The sequence below is a fragment of the Hyperolius riggenbachi genome, chromosome 12, assembly GCF_040937935.1.
Source record: "Hyperolius riggenbachi isolate aHypRig1 chromosome 12, aHypRig1.pri, whole genome shotgun sequence".
Classification (NCBI taxonomy): Eukaryota; Metazoa; Chordata; class Amphibia; order Anura; family Hyperoliidae; genus Hyperolius; species Hyperolius riggenbachi.
In genome coordinates, this window is record NC_090657.1 from 174,901,934 (window position 1) to 174,926,744 (window position 24,811).

At 47.1% G+C, this 24,811-nt stretch overlaps 1 protein-coding gene across 1 annotated transcript in view; it reads left to right on the plus strand.

The window, feature by feature from the left end:
* Positions 1–20,682: 20,682 nt before the first annotated feature.
* LOC137540788 (tyrosine-protein kinase Srms-like) overlaps positions 20,683–24,811 on the plus strand; it is a 45,120-nt gene continuing 40,991 nt past the window's right edge. The window contains exon 1 of the mRNA XM_068261941.1: positions 20,683–20,977. Within this exon, the coding sequence (XP_068118042.1) occupies positions 20,757–20,977 (221 nt within the window). The 5' untranslated portion in view covers positions 20,683–20,756. The remainder of the gene's footprint in view (positions 20,978–24,811) is intronic.

Sequence of the window (24,811 nt, forward strand, 5' to 3'; positions counted from 1 at the left end):
CAGTATAATAAACAACAATAATAATATATTTTTCCTAAGCTAGTGTGAAATCCCCGGGGTCCTGCTGGATCAAAGCACACACGGATCTGACTAAGGTCTGAAGCCTTCACTGCAAAGTGTTAGCTAGAGCAGACATTGAGCAAGTGTCAGCACAGCTCTTAAATAGCCCAGGTAAGCAGGCAACCACGCCCCTAAGCCGCCTGGCCAATCAGGCACCGGAGGTGGAGCCATGCGTGTCAGCTGACAGGTGATAAGCTGACACGCTTCCTTAGAGCATAAGAGGGGCGTCGCCGACAACGCATGTGTCCACCCTCATTTGCAGTCTGAGAATCATGCGGCCGGATCTCTGCATGAACACTGCTGACACCATCCCTGACAATGCAAGCAGCCGCACCGGAAGTGCCAGATGCGCAGCCAGCGGAGGCAGCAGAAACCGACATGGTAAGCGCAGGATTACTGACAAAAAGAGTGCCCTCATTAAAGATTTGAAAAAGTCCTGATTAAAAACTGCCTGATTCTGCCGTTTAACTCATCGTGAAGAATATTATGGACAGCATTTTAGGACCTGAATCCATAGTGTCCTCCAATTCACATCTAACAGGATTTTTCCATGGCACCAATGACTTTCATGATCCCGGATACATCTGGACCTGTCCTATATACCAGGGTTTTCCCGCAGAGGTTACAGCATCATTCAAAATCCATGTAAATGATTAGACTTCTTATGGTGAAAAGAAAACTTTGTGACACACACAGCTCAAGTCTTCTCATATGGCTTGAAAAACATCTCTGTAATACAGAAACATTTCTACTATAACGACCGCCTAACGCCGATAGGCGGCTGCAGGTCGTATGTGGTTTCCCATGGAAACGGCCGTTCGAGCGGCCTTTCCATGACAGTTCACGGAGGGTGTCTCCGTGAACAGCCTGCGAGCATCCAATCGCGGCTCGCAGGCTAAATGTAAACATTAGGGGAAGAAATCCCCGGTGTTTACGTCGCACGGCGCTGCTGCACAGCAGTGCCGTAAAGGAGTATGGCGATCCCCGGCCTCTGATTGGCCGGGGATCGCCGGCATCTGTTAGGCTGAAGCCTATCAGAGGCGGCGCAGGACGGAATACCGTCCTGCGCCGCCCGGGAGAAGGAGGGGAGGGAGGGAAACCGAGGGATGCGGAAAATCGATGCGGAGAGGGGCTTTGAGGAGCTCCCCCCCCCCCGCTCGGCCACACAACGGCGGCGATCAGACCCCCCAGCAGGACATCCCCCTAGTGGGGAAAAAAGGGGGGAAGTCTGGTCGCCCTGCCTCAAACACGATCTGTGCTGTGGGCTGAAGAGCCCACCCAGCACAGATCAGAAGAACATAGCCCGGTCCTTAAGTGGTTAAGACATTGTAAACAGTAATAGAAAAAATATCACTTAACTTATTGGATGTTGCTGTAACTATCCCCTCTCATACTCACTACTGACTCTTGCAGGTTCCAGTTTTACCAAGTTCTTGTGCATAGCAATGCTTTATACTTTATAAGACTGTCTGTTAAGACCTCTAGGTCGGTGCAAACTGTAGGTGACCAATATAACTAAAGAGTCAAACTTTTGCTTAGATTTTCAAAATCATCCACACCGATAACTGATGACATGGAATGGAGTCCTCTTGCAAAATCTTTGATGCCAAGGAAATAGGCTGTACCATAATCCGTATAGCTGGTGTGTCTCTTAATCTCTACAGTTCAGTGCACGGTCCCCTCTGCATTTAATGCATGTGGTGGGACAGGTGTATTGCTTAGAGGCAGTTCTTGCTGAGCCTTTGGAGCTAGTGGCACATCCTCTGAACATGAATCTCCACCGTCTACAGTGAAAGGTGGGCCAATGACAGTCTGACTATCCTGAGAGTCCCCACTCCGGTGGATACCATTGGCAAGGTGTGGGCTCTATGTGGCCAAGGTCACCTAGGCCATGGCACCACAGGAGCAAGGGCACCAAAGCGGCACGCTAACCTGGTGCAGCATTAGCAAGCTTGCAAATGCTGCAATGCAGGGAGATCAGGCGAGCGCCTGACCACGGTACTCTGCTGCTAGCTGCCTGTGCAGCAGCCATCTTGCTCTCTGTGCATGTTTGCATTGGGCCGGTGGCTATGGACTTGGAGAGCATTTGAGACGGAAAGGAAGAGGAAGCTTCTGCACTGGAGACGAGCGAAGAAACAAGTGACACTGATGGCTGTTGTATCCAGTCTAAGGGCAAGGACCCACTACAAAGCGCTATTGCAATCGCTAGCCATTTGTGGTAGCGCTTTGTAAGCAATTTTCCTTATCCTATACAATATATTAGAATGGTAACACTCCAAAAAAGCTGCATGTCCTGCGATTTTCCTAATTGCAATCACTCCAGTTTTGGGAAATTGCTAGCGATTTAAAGCAATCCAAAACACTAACAAAAACGCTTGGGTCCCTGCCCAAATGTCACTACTGAGATGCAAATAACTCAGGTTTGCATACAAATATAAAGCAAAGTGTATGCAGCCTGAAATTAGACCAATCCAAATCAAAAGAAAGTGTTTGATTGGCTCGTTCCAAAGCTGGATACCTCACATCTGGTCCAATCACCCCTTTATAAACAGGCCCTAACCTGTGTTGCTGGAACTCTCTATATTATATTTTGCTAACTGTGAATTCCGCACCCATACTGTACATCTGTATGTTACGCAAACACGTAAGAGAGTTGCAAACGTTGAGATTAGCATATAAACGATATAAATTAAACAGTAACAATACATGCTTTTTAGAGTATTTTCTTCTTTAGGTTTTGTGTTACCAAGGGAACCAGATCCATCAGGACCAGACATGGAAAGGAAGAGTGTAGAGCTGGTCCAGATCCAAGCTTGTAACACAAAACAAAACAAAAAAAGAACCTTTTACTGCACAGATTCATAGATCATTATCTCCTCAGGCTGGGTGCACACTTGTCGGTGCGTGAAAGGTCCCGTTTTCTGTCATGTGCGTTTTTGCGCTTACTTTTTTTTTCTGCATATACGTTTTACTAGCGTTTTGCGTGCATTTTAATGCATTTGTAGTTCGCATATACAAAACACATATGCATTTTCTATGCCTTTTCCATGCGTTTTTCTTTTGCGGTTTATGCAAATTACTAGGAAGACAACAGAAAGCGGAAATAAATCAGAAAACATAAAAAAAAAATGCACGAAAAATGCATACAAAACGCATTACATGCATCACCATTGACTTTTATTATCTGCGTTTTTGAAAAATATGCAACAAAAACAGCGTTTTTAAAAATGGATATTATAAAACGCATATGCATTATTTATATGCATGTTTTGATGCGGCCCATTGACTACCATTGCAGGCAAAAACGCTGCGTGTTCTGCAACGCTAGCGTTTCTGGTGTGTTCCCAGCCTTTGTGATCTACTACTGCCTGCTCACTCCTAGTTAGTCTGAAACCCTCCCCCTGCCTTCCTGCTGACTGAGAGCCTATCATGTCTCTAGTAGGGAAGATACCTCCAATGTGGTTGTTCTATTAATAGCCTGACAGTTGGGTTATACCTCTGTCTGTGGTAAGATATAATTTCCCCCTAAAGGCGGCCATATGTTTCCCCACTGATATCTGGCAGATTGGATTCTTCTAGAAATTGATGCCACAAACGATGCCTGCTTGATTTCTGTCCAAAATCGGTCATTTGCACTGGGTGGAAGATATCGCTCAATCTACAAGGTCAGGAGAGAGAGGCTGTAGTGGCATTTGATTGTGTGAAGAGACGTGCAGTGTTGGCAGCAGAGCTTCCACTCACCTCACCGCGGGCCGTGTGTCTTCTCTCCATCCTCGCTGGGTGCTGCTCACTGTCACTCCTCTCATGGGATGCCTGTGTCACTTGACAATCACTAGAGGCCTCTAGTGGTGAAGTTATATGCCATGTGTTTATCACGTGACACAGGTGCTCTGGAAGAGGTGGAGGGGATTTTGCAGCCAGGTGGTGACAGTTTTCTTGGGTGATTTTAGCTGAAGAGGTGGATGGTGTCAGTAAGAAACGAGTACCTCGTCTATCCCCCCCTTTAAAGTGTAAATTGTGTAAATTATCAGTATATATTAATAATATATTACTACAACTTAACCTAACTCTACTCTCATGCAGAACTGTCCCCATCAAACTCTAACCCTAAAAACCCCTTTCCTGACACCAGGGGAGCTGCCAGGGTACAAGCAAACCAAGCCCCAAACCAGGGGCGCAGCTAAGGTTTTTGTGGCCCCCCTCCAAAGGGAGGCCCCAAAAACCTTAGCTGCGCCCCTAACTGACACCTAATCCTAAACCCCCCTTCCTGACGCCTAACCCTAAACCCCCCTTCCTGACGCCTAACCCTAAACCCCCCTTCCTGACGCCTAACCCTAAACCCCCCTTCCTGACTCCTAACCCTAAACCCCCCTTCCTGACGCCTAACCCTAAACCCCCCTTCCTGACGCCTAACCCTAAACCCTTCTTCCTGACGCCTAACCCTAAACCCCCTTTCTGACGCCTAACCCTAAACCCCCCTTCCTGACGCCTAACCCTAAACCCCCCTTCCTTATGCCTAACCCTAAACCCCCCTTCCTGACGCCTAACCCTAAACCCCCCTTCCTGATGCCTAACCCTAAACCCCCCTTCCTTACACCTAACCCTAAACCCCCCTTACGCCTAACCCTAAACCCCCCTTCCTGACGCCTAACCCTAAACCCCCCTTCCTGACGCCTAACCCTAAACCCCCCCTTCCTGACGCCTAACCCTAAACCCCCCTTCCTTACGCCTAACCCTAAACCCCCCTTCCTTACGCCTAATCCTAAACCCCCCTTCCTGACGCCTAACCCTAAACCCCCCTTCCTGATGCCTAACCCTAAACCCCCCTTCCTGACGCCTAACCCTAAAACCCCCTTCCTGACGCCTGACCCTAAAACCCCCTTTCTGATGCCTAACCCTAAACCCCCTTTCCTGAAGTTTAACCCTAAAACCCCCCTTCCTGACGCCTAACCCTAAACCCCCCTTCCTGACGCCTAACCCTAAACCCCCCTTCCTGACGCCTAACCCTAAACCCCCCTTCCTGACGCCTAACCCTAAACCCCCCCTTCCTGACGCCTAACCCTAAACCCCCCTTCCTTACGCCTAACCCTAAACCCCCCTTCCTGACGCCTAACCCTAAACCCCCTTTCTGACGCCTAACCCTAAACCCCCCTTCCTGACGCCTAACCCTAAACCCCCCTTCCTTACGCCTAACCCTAAACCCCCCTTCCTGACGCCTAACCCTAAACCCCCCTTCCTGATGCCTAACCCTAAACCCCCCTTCCTTACACCTAACCCTAAACCCCCCTTACGCCTAACCCTAAACCCCCCTTCCTGACGCCTAACCCTAAACCCCCCTTCCTGACGCCTAACCCTAAACCCCCCCTTCCTGACGCCTAACCCTAAACCCACCTTCCTTACGCCTAACCCTAAACCCCCCTTCCTTACGCCTAACCCTAAACCCCCCTTCCTGACGCCTAACCCTAAACCCCCCTTCCTGACGCCTAACCCTAAAACCCCCTTCCTGACGCCTGACCCTAAAACCCCCTTTCTGATGCCTAACCCTAAACCCCCTTTCCTGAAGTTTAACCCTAAAACCCCCCTTCCTGACGCCTAACCCTAAACCCCCCTTCCTGACGCCTAACCTTAAACCCCCCTTCCTGACGCCTAACTCTAAACCCCCCTTCCAGACGCCTAACCCTAAACCCCCCTTCCAGACGCCTAACCCTAAACCCCCCTTCCTGACGCCTAACCCTAAACCACCCCTTCCTGACGACTAACCCTAAACCCCCCTTCCTTACGCCTAACCCTAAACCCCCCTTCCTTATGCCTAACCCTAAACCCCCCTTCCTTACGCCTAACCCTAGACCCCCCTTCCTGACGCCTAACCCTAAACCCCCCTTTCTGACGCCTAACCCCCTTCCTGACGCCTGACCCTAAAACCCCCTTTCTGATGCCTAACCCTAAACCCCCTTTCCTGAAGTTTAACCCTAAAACCCCCCTTCCTGACGCCTAACCCTAAACCCCCCTTCCTGACGCCTAACCCTAAACCCCCCTTCCTGACGCCTAACCCTAAACCCCCCTTCCTGACGCCTAACCCTAAACCCCCCTTCCTGAAGCTTAACCCTAAAACCCCCGTTCCTAACGCCTAACCTAAACCCCCCTTTTCTGACACCTAACCCTCAAACTCCTTTCCTCTGCTGCAAATGAAATAATGTAAATCCAAAAAACGATACATTTTTAAAACAAATTTTAAAACAACACATTTACAAAGTTATAATTCTCAAAACAAACTTCAAAACAAAAATTTCAGTTAGACGGGACTGGTGCCCGCTATTTATCCGGCTCCCAAATTTCTGCTTTTGGCGCCCAATAGGCAATATTTTGCATTAGCGCCTATGGGATGCCCGCCCAGATACTTTATTTGCTTCAGTCACCCAAATTCCCTCCCACCCCCCATTCACAGCTCAGCATTATGTAGCCAAGGAGGAAATCTCTCATATACTCACACATTCTCTCAATAATTCCTAGCTCCACCTCTGCTTTATTTTGTTTAACTTAATCTGACAAAATACATTCATTGACATAGTAAGCTAAAAATAGGCAAACACAGAATCACGAGTCACGACCTCTGACCACAAAAGCCTGCTACTTGTAAGTATGAGGGATGTAAGAGGATGAGGATTTTTATGCATTTATCTCTGGTGCCCTCTTGTGGAGAAAGCAAATACTCATGCCTTCTAAGTTTAAAAAAAATAAAATCAACTCGATAGGTACAGTCAATGAGATACAGATTTTATGCAATCTCAAATGCATGAATGAAAAAGAGGCACAAGGAAAAATGGTGGTACATAACCCTAACTTTAAGACCCCCCCCCCCCCCCCCGGTGGTGCCTAAACCTAAGACCGCCACTAGTGGAGCCTAACCCTAAGACTCCTCCTGGTGGAGCCTAACCCTAAGACCCCTTCTGGTCAGGGACCTGGCCTGGGACCGGGCCATCACCCATGTGGCTGGCCCGCGGACCCCTGGACACGCCGCTCCTGCTCCACTCTCCAGCGAGCCGCCGCCGCTGCCAGAGAACCAGGGACACAGGCAGGCCAGGCGCCAAGGATCACAAGGGGCCGCTCGTTTGTGGGATCGGGCTGATGCCCACGTGGCTGGCTGCGGACCCCCGTGCACGCCGCTTCCCCTTCTTGCTCCACTCCCCAGGGAGAGCCACCCCGCGTGTGTAGCCATGGAGGACCACGGGAGTCGCAGTTGCCTTGCAGCAACAGGTAACAGGTCTGGGTGCTGCTCCACCATCGCAGTCATGGAGGTCCAGGCTGCCGCTGTTACTCTGCCGGGACACATCTGCCGGGTCAGGAGGGCTGGCACTCTGCCGCTACCGATTATAGCACAGCAGCGGTCAGCACCATCATCAGCCCCTTTGGATCTATGCCCCCTGCCAGACCATCTTCTGTGATGGGGCCTGTAGGCCAGGGGCTAAATTTGCAAATCTGCATTGGGAGTTTGTGGGGCCGGGACTGTCATGGAGTTGAGGACTGTTTTCTCAACCATGGGGACGAAGGGACTCTGTGTCTATTTTTCATTATATGGGGGGGGGTCTGGAGGGCTGTAGAGCAGTGAGCACCGATCAGAGTGTGGCAGGCAGCTCCGCTCGACATAGCCCTTGGACAGACCCCTCTGGCCCTTTTTGTCTTTCTTTCGTCAATGTGTTCTATGTAAGGTATGTTTTGAGTAATGCGTACTCTGTGAAATGCTAAATGGTTGTGTTCTGTAATTGTTTTAACTTCGTGCAATGTTTAACGTATGTTTACTGTACCATCACCGACCCTGCTTGTGCCAAAAATAATTCCGGGTACAACCCACTGTACTTGGCGAAATAAATGATTCTGATTCTGATTCTACTAGCATGGTGCCCAAAACTGTATCCCATACTCCAGATGTGGCCTGAAAAGTGAATTATACAGAGGGAGCAGTAATCTAGCATCTCATGATTTTATTTCCCGTTTTATGCATTCCAGAATTTTATTTGCTTTAGCTGTTGCTGCTTAGCATTGAATACGGTTTTTTAACTTGTGCCAACCAGTATTCCTAAGTCTTTCTCCAAGTCTTGAAGCCAAGTATCTTATATGCTGCTCTACCATCGGCACGTCCAAGGTGCATGACCTTACATTTATCTACATTAAATTTAATCTGTCTGCTCACTGACATGCCAATAACTCTGAGATGGTGCAACTTGTATGTTAATTATATGCAAAGCTATGCAGCTGCTGCATTTGGTGCATTTCCAGTCTACATAAATGTTGCACGAACTTGGAATTATCAGCAGCTCCCTGACCATCCCTAATGATGCTTTCTCCGCCCCTCAGAATTCTCTGACAGGAAGGGATGATGTTTTTCTATTTGCAGCACAGAGTCCTAGCATCAGGAACCTCTCAATGACTCGTCTCTCTCTATCCACAGACTGTACAACGGATGCTGATGTCATTGGACAAGAGGATCCTGCAGATATCCTGGTTACCCCAAATATTCCCCTAGACTCCCCTCACCTGTCTAACCCCGAGGGGCCTCCTACCAAGCAGAGCTCTCCCCCTGCTGGAGGGTCTTATTCCTGTTCCACCTGTGGGAAATGTTTTGTTTGGAAATCACATACTGTCACACACGAGAAATCTCACACTAGAGAGAAAACATATTCATGTGCTGAGTGTGGGAAATGTTTTAGGTTTAAAACACTGCCTGTCAGACTGGAGAGATGCCACACTGGGGAGATGCCCTATTTTTGTGCAGAGTGTGGGAAATGTGTTGGGCGTAAATCACAACTTGTCACACATAAGAGATCTTACTAGTGAGAAGCCATATTCATGTGCTTAATGTGGGAAATGTTTTGGAAGAAAAAAATCATATCTTGTCAGTCATGAGAGATCTCACAGTGGTGAGAAGTTTTATTCATGTGCTGAGTGCGGGAAATGTTTTGGGCATAAATCAAACCTCATTATTCATGAGAGATTTCACACTGGTGAGAAGCCCTTTTCATGTGCTGAGTGTGGAAAATGTTTTGGGTATAAATCAACCCTTGTCAGTCATGAGAGATCTCACACTAGTGAGAAGCCCCTTTCATGTGCTGAGTGCGGGAAACATTTTGGGTGTAAATCACATCTTGTCAGTCATAAGAAATTTCACACTGGTGAGAAGCCTTTTTCAAGTGCTGAGTGTGGGAAATGTTTTTTTTAAATTTTGTATGTTTTCACTTCAATAAACAGATTAAGCTTACCTCTTGAAGGTGGTGCAGATCATTCTCCTCTTTTGCTACAGTTTAAGTCCCTTGGTGTCCGGGACTATTTGATCTGCACACCTGACCATCCGAGATTGATGGGTGACCAGTGAGTGCGACTCCACACCGAAAAATGTGGGAAATGTTTTGGGCAGGAATCAAACCTGGTCAGGCATGAAAGATTACACACTGGTTAGAAGCTCTTTTTTATGTGTTGAGTGTAGGAAATGTTTTGCATATAAATCACATCTTGTCAATCATGAGAGATCTCACACTGGTGAGAAGCCCTTTTAATGTGCTGAGTGTGGGAAATGCTTGGGGCATTGACAACTACTTGTCGTCAGACATTTGTGTTGAGTTTGGGAAATGTGTTGGCCAAAAGTGTTCCTTTCTGATGTTTGTGTTTTTTACAACCCCTGCCTGGGTTTTGATTTGTTACGCCTAAGTTTTTTTTCCTTAAAAATAGCAATATTTTATTGCATTAATAAAACTGTTACAATCCAATTTTTCTTTAGTTCTGTTCCTTTGCACATGGAAGCATTTTTATACAGAATTCGGATGGATCTGTCATGTTTTTAATGCATTGGTAAGGTAAAGCATTAAAGTCCCTGAACTGAGGTGACTTGATGAGATAAACATGGGTACATATAGTACTAAGCCTAGTTACAACTTGTCTAGCATTAACTTTATTTTTTCCTTTGCAAGGATTAATAAACCAGGTGCTTTATCTATGCAAATGAGGCAGGATCTGCAGCCACAGCTCTCCTGAAATGTAAATACAAGTTCAAATACTTTTTTACCCACTTAAGTAGTAGCGGTCTCTGCCCCGTAAGGACCACAGACCGCTGGTACAATAACGACTGAATATCGACAAATCGACGCACATATCCACTGCAACTGTCATCCATGCTGCACGCTGAGATCCTCAGGACACCCATTCTGCCACATGTGAGCCAGTCAGGAGCTGCTTTCCTTGGCTCCTGACCGTGTCTATCAATGCAAGCCTATGGGAGTTGCTTATTACACAGTGGCTGAATAGTGTAATGGTTAAGGGCTCTGCCACTGACACAGGAGACCTGGGTTCGAATCTCGGCTCTGCCTGTTCAGTAAGCCAGCACCTATTTAGCAGGAGACCTTAGGCAAGTCTCCCTAACACTGCTACTGCCTATAGAGCGTGTCCTTGTGGCTGCAGCCCTGGCGCTTTGAGTCCGCCAGGAGAAAAGCGCTATATAAGTGTTTGTCTTTGTCTTTTATATTGATAGACACGGCCAGGAGTCAATAACATCGTCTCCTATTAGGCTCACAAGGCTCTGTCATCAGAGACAGGCAGATCAAGTGAGCTGCGACGGGAGACAGCGGCAAGATTAGCGGGAGCTATGAAAACGGCGGATGCGCACTGGGGAAGTGAATTGAAATCTACGCCCTGGCAGCCAGATCAGCATCAAAACAGGGTGTAGATTTCAATTAGCGTGGTCCGTAAGTAGTTAAATGATTATTTCAATAGTGTTTATTGAACAAGTGGGTGACAAGCACATCACATAGCCTAACAGAGCCAATCTACATAGGCCTCATAATCAGCAAATAAAACATCCAGTATAACCAAGATACAGTCCAAGAGGTGATACATAGCCAAAGCACAACATAATCCAAAATATGAGAGGCATTTAAAAAAGTGCAAACCAACTGAGGGATTGCCCATCACCCACCCCAACTTTGCACCCCCCACCCCCCCCCCCTCCCCCTCCCCAGTGGAAGAGATAACAGAGCATGACCAGTTTAGTATCTAGGCACCAAGTCAATTCAAGAGCCAAGAACCACCTTCCCTTCATCCCACTCTTTGTAGATGGACCACAGCATCCATGCATTTGACTGGTGAGTTAGGGATTTCCACTGCTAGGCAATCATATATGATTTACAGATAGTGGGCCAGAAAGCAGAGAGTTGGGGGCAGGAGGACCACATATGGGTCATATCCCCAATATTAGCATTATAGCCCCAACATTGTGGAGAACTCCAAGGGTTAAACTCATGTGTAATCTCCAGCCAGGGTCCTATACCATCGGGACAATATTTTGTATGCGTTCTCCTTCCCCCTACATGACCAGGAAAGCCACTGCTGGTCAGAGAATATCACCTCCTCAAGATGCCTGGAATCTCTGGTGAGCATACCATCACCATGTAGGAGTTTCCTAAGCAAGTGTATTCATTTCTGATATTCAAATGGACTCATCAAATCACCCTGGCATTTGGACTCCAAGTATATATATCATTATTGCAAAGAATGTCAAACGCTTAAAGGATAACTGAAGTGAGAAGGATATGGGGGCTGCCATATTTATTTCCTATTAAACAATACCAGTTTGCTGACAGCCCTGCTGGTCTATTTGGATGCAGTAGGGTCTGAATCACACCCAAAAAAAAGCTTGCAGCTACTTTTATCAGATCTGACAATAATGTCACATATATTATCTGCTGCATGCTTGTTCAGGGTGAATGGCTAAAAATATTAGAGGCAGAGGTTTAGCCAGGCAACTGGTATTGCTTAAAAGGAAATAAATATGGCAGCCTCCATAACCCTCTCGCTTCAATTGTCCTTTAAATGTCTTTGCCCATCATGCGGCGACACGCAAAATGAACAGAAATGCCAGGTGGGAAAGGGAGATTATCCCATAATGGTGTTAAAGGGTCTAGGGGAGTAGAAATTCTGTGCTGTGTGACAAGGCTGTCCCAAAGACAGAGTAACCCATATATACAACTATAGCCCACCTCAAAAGCCAAGCTCTTACTAAACCATCAGTATTGTCTTTCTGCAATAGCACCCTCTGCTTAGACATCAGAGCCCAGTCTACACAGAAAAAAATGATTTGCCCAATCACTCCAAGTCTCCAACCACAAATATTTTCTCTACCAGGGAGTCAACCAGCCAACACCTGGATACCAGCGAAAGGTGTACAAATCCAATGTGAAAAGAACAAACAACTGGGTCTCGACCTGGATTTATGCAATTATAGCTTGATTTATTAGTAGCACAGCCACTAGATAGCACAACGTTTCAGCACGCAGGCTTTTGTAAAAAAAAAATCTTTTTATAACAGAGTCCAGTCTCTCAACCAGGTTAGGCCCGGTTCGCAGTCTCGGACTTGACACAACAAGAGCGGGAGGCACTGCAGTCCCTCCAGGACAATAAAACGATAGTCATACGTAATGCAGATAAAGGAGGGGCTGTAGTGGTTCTGGACTCGGTGGCATATAAAGAGGAGGCATTGCGCCAGTTAAATGATGCCACTACTTATGAGGTTTTGCCCGGTGACCCCACTTGTCGATTCAAGATTAAACTTCAACAACTCTTGAATTTAGGGGTTTCACTGGGAATTTTTAGTGCTAAAGAGAGAGACTACTTATTGGTGGAGGCGCCCGTCGTGCCCATTTTCCATCACTTACCTAAGATTCATAAACCAGACGTTCCCCCCAAGGGCCGCCCTATAGTGGCAGGCATTGGTTCCTTGGGGGAGCGTCTGGGACAGTGGGTGGACGGGTGCCTCCAACCATTGGTGCGTCGCCTCCCGGGTTTCCTACGTGATACAACACATTTGCTGTCAAGCTTGGAAAACATACATTGGGAGGTGTCTTTTAGGTGGGTCACTATGGATGTGGCCTCCCTATACTCCTCTATCCCTCACCAATTAGCTCTTAAGGCCCTGAATTTCCACATTAAAAAGTATGGGTCATTCTCTTCTATCACCAGTGACTTCCTCCTCCTGGCAGTGGATTATCTCCTTAGCCATAACTATTTTATGTTTGATGGGGTGTACTATCTCCAAAGATGCGGAGCTTCTATGGGAGCCAAATTCTCCCCATCCCTAGCCAATTTGTATATGGGATGGTGGGAGGAGCTCCGCATCTTTGGAGAGTCCAACCCCCACTCTGATTCATTGTTTTGGTATGCTAGATATATAGATGATCTGCTGCTTGTGTGGAGGGGTCCTGAACAAGAGTTAACCAGATTCCTTACATATTGTAATGATAATGATTTCAATTTATCCTTCACGATGGCTCATAGTGCCACTGAAATTAATTATTTGGATCTTACTTTGTATAGCCATGACACATCACGGAGGATACAAACTAGAACTTTTAGGAAACAATGTGCAGGCAACTCGTTGCTTCTTGCAACGAGCTGTCATCCCAAACATACACTGAAATCTATTCCATATGGGGAAATGATTAGAGCAGTCAGGAACTGTTCTGACCCAACTAAAGTACAACAAGAACTAGATATGGTACAAACCAGACTTCTTGATAGGGGGTACCGGGAGGATCATATTCGGACAGTGAGGAATCGGATATTACAGAAGACAAGGACTGACTTACTTGTTTCTGGGCCGAGTCGGAAGGACAGACAACATGGTAGAGGTGTACACTTTGTCACCTCATATAGTCTGGAATACAACCAGATTATCAACATCATTAAAAAATATTTACCTGTCCTACATTCCGATCCAAAACTTCATGCCGTTCTATCAGATGGCTGCGCCTTTTCTTCACGCCGCGCACCCACATTAGGCACGAGTCTATCCCCTAGCCTATTTCAGAGTACTGATAGGCCCCAGCCCACATGGCTGACACACAAAGGTTCCTACAGATGTGGGTACAACACCTGTAGGTATTGTAGAGTACACAACCAGACACGCCAAGTGGTCTCCCTTTCCCGCCATAGTAGCCATGATATGAGACAATATATCAATTGCCAAACCTGCAATGTTGTTTATTTAGTAACATGTGTAAAGTGCGAGACACAATATGTGGGTTGTACTACCCGTCCCCTTCGTCAAAGAATCTCAGAACATTATAATGGGGCAGGTAGATGTCTTAGGAATGCTGCATACATCACTAGCGCTTCCAGCGTTTCTAAACACTTTTATTTTGATCATTCTGGTGATATGTCGGGGTTTCAATTTCAGGGTATAGAGAGAGTGGTGCATTCTGCAAGGGGAGGAGACCTATACAATAAGCTTTTGAAAAAAGAGGCATTCTGGATTTGGAAACTGGGAACACGTTCCCCTGTAGGACTCAACTCCAGGATGGACCTCAATACATTTTATAACAAGTAACTTCCAGGGTACATCCCTTTGTTGCGTGTTCTCATCCCCTTGCTTAGAATGCATTTTTTCTGGGTTTGCTGATTTCTGCTTTGAATTTTAGACCTGCTTGTTTTTTGTTCTTCTCCTCATCAATATATATCTGGCCGCCGTATACATATGAATATATATATATATCATCATTAATTTTCCACAATGATTGATTTGCGACAGTGTGATGTGGATTTGCATGTGTTTTTATATGTAGTTTTATGTACAATGTATTGGTTCACACCATTTTAATTTGTGATGTCTGTAACTTTAAGACCAAGATGAGCACCCATATGGGTGTGGTTTTGTATACTATATAACCTGTGCAATATATGTATTTGCAAGCTATGATTAAGGAGCCATCTCTTGCTCCGATACGCGTGAGCTTTTATCTGTAACATTTGACATGGATTAACGAAATAAAGATTTTTTCACTTTGCCCTACCATCTGGTGCAGCGGGATTTTATCATTACCTTTGGACTTCTGGCTTTGGAACTCCCAGCTCCCTTTTGGACGATTGTGTGAGTGTAGCGGTCTCCCTCTTCTATAGGCCCGGTTCACACTTGCGGTTTTGTAAAAACCGGAACGGATGTCCGGACCGCACCGGATGCGGACCGGACCTAATCCGTACGGTTCCTATCCGGATCAGGTCCGGATCCGGTCCGTTTGCATCCGTTTTCCGTGCGGTATAAACACGGTTGCGGTCCGGATCCGGTTTCTTAAAGAGATAACAACCTGTAAATACCTGGGGTCTGGGAGGTCAGCAGAAGCTCTGGGGTCATTGTTGGAGACAGGTGGACGTGTGGAGACCATCCGTGGATACAGAGACTGCAGTTGGGACCATGGATCCAGTCATTTTTTTACTCGTACCTGGGAATTCTCTCCTTCCTGTTGTTCACCTACTACTATGTGGGGAGAAGGCCTCACCTCCTCGTTATCAGACATATCATCAGACATGTTGCTGCCAAAGAGCTCCAGCATGAAATCCCTGCTGCTCCACTCTGTGAACGCTGGGCCCATGTGGTCCCCATCCAAAATGGCCACTAGAAAAAGCATAGGAAGTGGGGTAGAACGTCCGGTTTTTATAGCCAGTGTGTTGTGCGCTCTCCGGTTCTCATTGCTTTGTATTGGCCGGATGCAACAGTCCGGCTCCGCTCCGGATACGTCTGCCGGAGGAGCCGGACCAAAAAATAGCGCATGTTGGATCTTATACCGGAGTCCGGATCCGGTCCGGCTCCGGTCCGGACGAAACGGACGCATGTGAACGGACGCATAGACTTTCATTGCTATGCCGTGCGTCCGTTCCGTCCGTTCGCATGCGGTCCGGCTCCGGCGATTCCGGACGGCGACCGCTAATGTGAACCGGGCCTAAGATGAGTAGCCAGCTGGTAGACTTTCAGGCTCAGGCAGAGCCAATCCACCTTCCTCCTTTGCCTTGTATAGCAGGCTGGTGGCCAATCTAGGCCAATGCCCTCTCCAAATCTACTTAACCCACAATCCCACAGTCATAATTTACTTCCAGAAGGACGAGGGGAGGGGGTATATCTAGGGAGGGTTTGCAAGGGGTATAGGAGGTGGGGCATCAAATTAGGTGAGATCAAGCATAACATCATTATTCTAGGAAACCCAGGGCATTAAGATGTCCAATAATCATGCATCTCTATACAAATATATCATGTATTGCAGGCTGCAGTGCTATAAGTCCTGCTGCACTGCTATAGATGTGATACCATTGCGTGTACATAGCTCCCAACTGTCCATCTTTCGGAGGGACAGTCCCGCCTTGGGAGCCCTGTCCCTCTGTCCCTCCTCATTTTTCCCTCTGAGGACTTTGTCCCTCTTTCTATGTAAATATATATATATATATATATATATATATATATATATATATATATATATATATATATTTCTCTACTAAAATGTGTTTGATTGACTCTAAACTTTATTCCCATCCTTTACATTGATATATTACTCATTTTAAAATGTTAGTATGAAGGAGAATGAACCAGGATAGAAAGGACCAGTGTAGTTTGAATTATAAAACATATTTTTCTTATGAAATCTTTATGGTACGTGTGACTAGGGGTGTGATGGGGCGTGATCAGGGGTGTGGCAGGGGCGTGGCTTAAGTGTCCCTCTTTTTCATCTCATAATGTTGGGAGGTATGAGTGTATGATGGCGCCCAGGTCAGGCACAGCGCGGGGTTGAGCGATGCTCCAATCACCTGCTTCATGGGGCGCTATGCACTAAGGCAGGGCTGCAGAAAAACACCCAGCATATTACATCTTAATAATAAGGCTCATTTAAAGGGACACTTCAGCCAGGAATAAAAAAATCAGTTTTACTTTCCTGGGTCTTCTACCAGCCCCCTGAAGCAGTCCCATGTCCTCGCAGTCACTCACGAAGCCTCCGGACCCCTGCCGCCAGCTAATTTCGTTTTCGCTGACAGGCCCGACAGGCCTGGCCATGTGTATTTTTCTTCGCGTTCCTCTCTGCAATAGTGTCTTGCGCAGGACGCTATTCAGGACGGGAACACGAAGAAGGATACATGTGGCCAGGCCTGCGCAGGCGCAGAAAGCCCGCCGACTCCATCAGCGAGAACAAAACTAGCTGGCGGCGGGGAACCGGAGGCTCAGTGAGTGACTGCGAGGGCACAGGACGGCTGTGGGGGACTGGTAGAAGCCCCAGGCAAGTGAAACTGTTTTTTTATTCCTAGCTTAAGTGTCCCTTTAAGTCACTTCTTGGAGAAGGTTGATGCACCTGTGACAGGAGAGGAGGACTGATTCCCCTTAATATCACTAATTATGATACTACTTCTAATGTTATAATATGGCTGATTGCAGGTGAATCCAAAAACAGAAGCTGCAGTTAGCCTATTCACCACCAGATGGTGGACTCACCTCTGCCGAATGGAACACAGAGACAGGAAGTGATGTAACACAGACTAAGGGCCCTTTTCCACCAGCGCGTTTGCGCTGGCTGAATCGCAAAAACGCAAACCGCTAGCGATTTTACAATCGCTACGGTTTGCTTTTTAACATAGGAATCGCGGTAGGTCATTTCCACTACCGCAATTCGTTTTTGCCGGGAACACGAACGCGTGGCGGAGCGATATTTGCCGCGATTTTGCTATGCAGTGCATAGCATAGCAAAATCGCGGCCGCGAACGTCGGGGAATAGCCGGTAATTGCGATTCAGCAATCGCTAGCGTTCAGCGTGAACGCTAGCGATTGCTAGTGGAAAAGGGCCCTTTAAGAGAAGTTGCAGGGAGTGGAGAGGAGACATTAGAGCAGGGGTCTTGGCGGTAGGTGCTCATTGACTTTTTTTGTGAAATCCCTTATGCGGCCCAGCCTCATCCTGACTTTGCCTCCTGCGGCCCCCAGGTAAATTGAGTTTGAGACCCCTGCATTGGAGGAAAAGGTAATTGTGTGAGTTGGTCAAAAATTGAGTCACAATTTATTCAATAGTCCCAACATGATTGAAAGCAACAAAACTGACATTAAGAGTAATGAAAACGTGCAGTTCCTCAATCACTGATACAATGTATAATGCATGTGGTTAACCTTTTCGGGACCGGCCGCCTACCCCCCCTTAAGGACCAGGCATTTTGCGCGGGAGGGGGGTGCGCGCGTTTGGGCGGGTCAGGCGGCCGGATCCCGTCTGTGGCTGGCTGGATTTGTGTCCCCCCATAGTGGCCTGTGCCCCCCCCCCCCTTCTGCAAGCAGCCTTCACTCACCTTCCAGGCTCCAGCGATGAGCCGCACTGGACCCTCTTCTCCGGCCGGCATCTCCGTTCTGTCTGACGATCAGTTCCGGGTCGCGGCTTGATGACGTCATCAGGCCGGGACCCAGGGCTGACGTCACACGGAGCGGAGATGCCGGCCAGAGCCGAGGGGGGCGCCGATCGTCGCGGGAACGGCAGGGAGTTGAGTGGATCCTCTTCTTTTCCTCCCTGCCTCCACCGCTGTCAAACTGATCACTATGATCGGACGGCGATCGTAGTGATCATGTGATCAGCAGTCATACGCGATGGCTGCTGATCACTCGGGGGAGATGTCGGCTGTCATATGACAGCTTAATCTCCCCCTCCGGGTGCGCACGATCGCGTCGGGAGCGGAAACTGCGGGCCGGCATAGATTCTACGCCGCATCAGGCTAGAACAACCACAAGTGCGGCGTAGAATCTAATGCACGTGGTCCCGAAAAGGTTAATAAACCATAATAAAAAATTTACACATGCATCAATTGCACTGCAAGATGTATAGAGAAATCGCCCCGGGAAACAGCATCCCTGAGAGGTGTGTATTGCCAGGAGCATTCAGAAAAGAGCGCCCTCCCCAGTGTGTGACATCAGCTTCTAGTATAATCAATAAGGAAAGAGTAAAAAGTGCAGAGTCATAAACTATTCATAATAATAAAAACATAATTCATCAAGTGATACAAAAAAAGTTAAAAAACACTCAACAAATAAATCCTAGGAAAAATTTACAATTGTGCAAAGGTGGATCAGCGCATCACCAGGCCGCCTCCGAATGGCCACCAATCAGAGGTGCGCTGAGCCCCCCCAAGAAACTACAAACGCACCTTGAAACCAAACAGAAGCTCTGCATAAACATCAGTAAGCAATGCTATTACATGGGAGCAGCTGACCAAAGTTACTTACATTTGTACATGGCGAGGAAAGGAACAGCGCTACTTAAAAACAGATTGCATCCATATGACTACCTGCTTGAGAGTGCAAGCCCCACTAGTGGGATAAAATACACACCCAGCATTCAAATAAAATGCACCAGTCTACCATTGGAGGATGTTGGTTTCCGTAATAGCTTGCATGCAACTTATTGAGTACTCGTCCCTTCCACTGCGAAGAAGTCATTCCCACCTTTGTGCAATTTTAAATTTTTACTTGGTAGTGCACCCAGGCTATGCATATGCATAATGTAGGCTTAGTTAGTGTTAGGGACCCTCCCATGGGGGATGACTTCTTCGCAGTGGGAGGGACGAGTACGTAATAAGTTGCATGCAAGCTATTACGGAAACCAACATCCTCCAATGGTAGACAGGTGCATTTTAATTGAATGCTGGGTGTGTATTTTATCCCACTATATATCCATCTGAAGAAGTTGGTTTTTTTTTTAGGTAATTTGAAGCCTTAGTACAGGGACGTATGCCTGCCTCCATATGTCTCGCACCTTGAGTTCCCTTTAAATTTTCAGGTCACATAAACACAACCACCACCTTTCTCTAGAGGGGCGTAGCAATAGTCATAGCAGCTGCTATGGGGCCCTGGAGCAGAGAGGCCCCAGGAGGTACTTGATATTTTCCACCCTCTGAGTATCAGTGCCCATGGACTACATGCAGTGTAGATTGCACAAGAATGTAAATTGCCCAATTAACTCCTATCCATAGGGTAGGGGAAGATGGCATAGCTAAAGAGTTCCTACGTCTGAGGGCCCCATGAAAGTTTTGCTATGGGACCCCATAATCTCTAGCTACACCACTGTTTCTCTATGTTACTTGGAGTTCAACCTCACTGTTTCAACATGACCCCCTCACAAGCTATCAGCCAATCCTGCTTGCTGATCTAAGATCACCTTGCTCCTCATTGCATAATATATTATAGCCATGCCCCACTACTGATCACCAGAGATGGTTTCACTGACCCAGTTCCAAATTGCATACAATCTGAGAGCTGGAATTATTTATATCACACTGACCATTCCTAGCTCCTATTATCAAAGTGTTAATGACAGGAGGGGTTGAATAATGTGAGCACCACTGCACCTCCCGGAAGCGCCAAAGGGAGGTAAGTCTACAGAAATCACACAAGTGGACCCGTCTCCAGAGGCCTACAGAATCCAAGCCCAAAGTCCCCATGTGACCTAAGTGCTGGAACCTATGGAGTCCAGGTGAGTATAATAAAGTTGTAGTTAGTAGACAGGAGGATAAGGAGCAACAACAAAAAATGAATTATAAAATGTGACATGTGCTTTAATTACAGGGAATTATGGGTAATAAAGTAAAGTTAGCGCTCTCTGTAGTTTCATTCTGCTGTAAGAACGTAACGATGAGGAGCACGCCTGGAGCACATCTGCTTCTGGGTTTACCTTTGAGGCATAATCTATTTCTCGTGTTTCCTTGCAGCTTGGATTTACCAGAGATAAAGGAGGAGTCTGTAACCTCTGATCACTGCTTTTATGACGCTGTCATCTTACAGCTGCACAAAAGGTTTAAACTCTGTTTCCTGCACGTCCCTCTGAAGCAGCAACCACGGAAGTCTTTATGTTACAGATTTTTTTGCCAGAGATGCCAAAATGAGCGGTCTGTCCAACAGGTACGTGGCCATGAGGGACTTCCAGGCTACGTCTGAAGATGAGATCAGCATTAAGGTCAAGGAACGAGTTCAAGTTCTCTTCATGGAAAGGGATCGCTGGAGGGTCAGCAAGGTGGACCTAAGTGGACAAGTTCTGGACCCTCCGGAGGGCTACGTACCCCGGGACTGTCTGGTCAACGAGATGCCAGTGGAGCAGCAACAGTAAGTCTCATTACTATTACAAGTCATGGTGCTTATTACCCAATCAAATAAAAAGAAGATGGCAGCAAGGAAAAATAGTTACCCAAGTGCAATCAAGTAGAAGGACCCGTCATAAGGGTGTCCATTAATGGTGCAATTTTTGTCATCATTTGTATGTTTGATCAGATGATTAAGATCGTAGTGTATGATAACAGAGAAGCTGGTGGACCCCGGTCAAGCCTGAACGATCGCATTATCCATGGTTTCCCTAACTGGTCAATCGCCAAGATGGATAGTTTCTCTTCATAATGTATAATTGTATTGTGTTTCGATAGCAAACAATTTGGATCCGTTATTGCTGTGGAATGATAAAATACGATTTTGTTTTTCATTTGAATGATCTGATCAAAAACACAATGGTTCGCTAAATATGGCACGGTTAACGGGACCTTTATACTATAATCGGGTAAGGGCAGTGCTCTTCGGTGTCACTGTATTGCGTATACATTCATGAAAATGAGTTTTATGTCTTCTGGCCATGCTTGTTTAAGTGCGTTGTAGTATTTTATGCTGTGTAATTACCATGCTGTGGAAGAGGTTGATGTTAGATATATTACTATGTTAGTATCAGTACCGTAGCAATTGAATATGCAGAGGCTGCTACCGCATGAAGGCCCCTTGGAGCAGAGGAGACCATCAGGGCAAAGCAGGCGTTTTTATTGCACAGGAACCGGTTTCATCCCTGACAACCCATTGCCCGTAGTATATGTTTGTGGGCCTCAATTTTGGTGCACAATAGCAGTAAAGGATTAAGATGAAATGAGCCCTTAAGCAGGACAGCAGTTTTTGCTCGCCAATGATGGTTACCTGGCTTTTTTTGTGGGTTTGGTGGGGGCTTGCATTCACCAGCTCCCTATATTCTTTCCAGGCCCTAGGGAACTGCCTAGGTATGCCTTGTGGATAATCCGATAGTGGTACTTGGCTAAGAAGTTTCCCATTGCTAGGCTATCATACAGATGAACTTAAAATTTGACACTGCAGCCATTTAAAGTTTGATATTTCACTGGTGCTCTACTAGTAAACGTTCACCTCTTCATATGCGTTGAACAGCGGTAATTAAGTTGTAATCATTAACAAACTGTTCCCCCTCCCCCAGCTTACACCTCTCTGACACAATGCGGATGTCCTTGGGAAGTATTGTTCAGCTGTTATCTACAGAGAACTTGAGGAGGCCCAATATAAAATAAGCAGAATCTTTATGGTGGAGAGAATGGCAGAGCTAGCACCTTATGTGAGAGCGATTGTAATAAACTGGTTGAAAGAAACTCAGAACTTGCAATACCTTCTGGTCGAGGATCAACTTTCAGCTCAGTCCCCACTGTTATTACCACATAAATAAAATGTATAATAATTAATTTTGGTTAATTTTTATATGTTGGGTCAGGCAGTCCCATTTGGACAACCAGATAGTAGGCAGCACCCAATCGTCTAAGTGGGACGTGCTCAGGTCAGTGTCCCTCTGTCCCCAGGAACAGCTGCAGAAATGCGGAAAACGGGAAAAGAAACCTGGCCAATGCTGCTCGGATATCCCTTTTCAAAATCCGGATCAGATTCGGATCCGGATACCCCGATATCCGATCCGGGTCGGATATCAGAGTTCAAAATTTTCCAATCCGAATCGGATATCTGACCCTAGTATCCGGCGGATTCGGATATCCGGATAGAAAACCAGAAGTGGCCTTTAAATTGCATTAAAAAGTTTTTTTTAGGGTAAATGAGGCATGTAGCATCATTATTTTGTAAAGGGGAACACTAATTGATGATGTGGGGACTTTAAATCCCCCCCCCCCCCCCCAAAAAAAAATGGCTGTCAATTAACATCAGGACTAGGTTCCAGACAGTGGTCATGCAGCCCACATTGTGTCCAAAGTCCAACCGCACAACTAGGACATGGCAATTTTCAGCCCAGACACCTCCAAAAAATTACGCAACAATTGTGTTTTGGGTTAAATTTAGGTGGTATCAGCACAGCAGCAGTGGCCTGTGGCACCCTGGTGGTGGGAGCAGCAAAGGCAGCAAGAGCAGGGCAATGCAGCAGCAGCCACAGCAGGTGTAACGTCTGCCAGGAGCATGCCGGACGTGGCACTTTGCATTTGGCACTTTGCACGTGCCACCTGACACGTGCAAAGTGCCACGTGCAAAGTGCCACGTGCAAAGTGCAAAGTCACGTGCAAAGTGCAAAGTCCCGTGCAAAGTGCAAAGTCACGTGCAAAGTGTAAAGTCACGTGCAAAGTCCAAAGTGGCACGTGGCACTTTGCACATGGCACTTTGCACATGACGTGGCACTTTGCACGTGTTTGCACATGGCACTTTGCTCGTGGCACTTTGCACGTGTTTGCACAAGCCACTTTTCAAGTATTTGCATGTGGCACTTTGCACTCATCAAGTGCCATGTGCCGAGTGACAGTCCGACAGCAGAGGAGAGGATACTAACTGTCACACTGGCACTGCTCAGCAGCACAGCAGTTCTGTAGTAAGCTAACACAGTAGTACTACTACTCTAACAACTACTAGCACTGACTGCAGTACTACAGTACTAACTAGTAGTAACTACACAATTACACAGTAATGCTATTCCCGACCCTAACCTAACCTAAACTGTAGCTAGCTAAGGCTAATAGCTGGCCAGCAGGCAGCAGCTGGCCTGGTCTGTGCACAGGACACACACAGACACATAGCAGCTGCAGCAGCACTGGAGCTCACACTCTGACAATGAAATCAAGCTAATTAACGATTTAAATATAGTGTAGTGATAGTGAAGGGGTTAATCACTGAACAGCTTAGATTTAAAACTGAGTAAAGGCAACCCTGCCATCAGCACTGGAGCAGGTCTCTCAGTGAGCATTCAGCAAGCTAGGACGATCTGTCTCATCATGGCAGCCCTCCTTATTATACAGGGGGGCTGGCCAGTGTTCCTTTCTGAGATTGGGTGCCAGGGTTTAGGCTGGAAGCCCTCTGATTGGCTCAATAAGGTCAGGTGGGGCTGGCCAAGGTTCCCTTCTGTGATTGGTTGCTAGAGCCTCTGCTGGGGGCCCTCTGATTGGCTCCAGGACGTCAGCTCCTTAGTTACAGTATTTCGGATCCGGATATCCGCAATATCTGCGAAAATCTGGGTTATGCGCCCAACTATCCGCAGATAGCTATCCGGATTTGGGCCCAACTATCTGGAATCCGAATCCGGTCGGATAGCTGAAAAAAGTTCGGATATCCAGGTTACCTGGATATCCGGAATCCGGATGAGCAACCCTTAACCTGGCACCATCCTCAAGTTTGTATTAAACTCTTATTTAAAGAGACACTGAAGCGAAAAAAAAATGATGATATTAGGATTTGTATGTGTAGCACAGCTAAGAAATAAAACCCCATCTACATGGAGGGACATTGTAGCCATCCGGCGGCTCGATTAGCCGCCGGATCGCCTCTTCTGCGTGCCCGCCGCGTCCCCGCTCGCCGCGCGTGCGCCGCATTCGATTCCCCGCTCGTGCCCGCTCGTCCCCGCCGGCGCCGCTTATCTCCCGCACGATTCCCTGCCATTGTCCCCTCGCGGGGATCGAGCAGGGAATCGGCGGTAGGAAGATCCGTCCTGTCGGATCTTATCAATCGAGCCGCATCAGCGGCTCGATTGATAAGCAGCATAGCGGCCGCATCTACTCGTGTAGATGCGGCTTAGAACATTAAGATCAGATACATCAGTGTAATTGTTTCCAGTACAGGAAGAGTTGAGAAACTCCAGTTGTTATCTCTATGCAAACAAGCCATTAAGCTCTCCAACTAAGTTAGTCCTGGAGAGGGCTG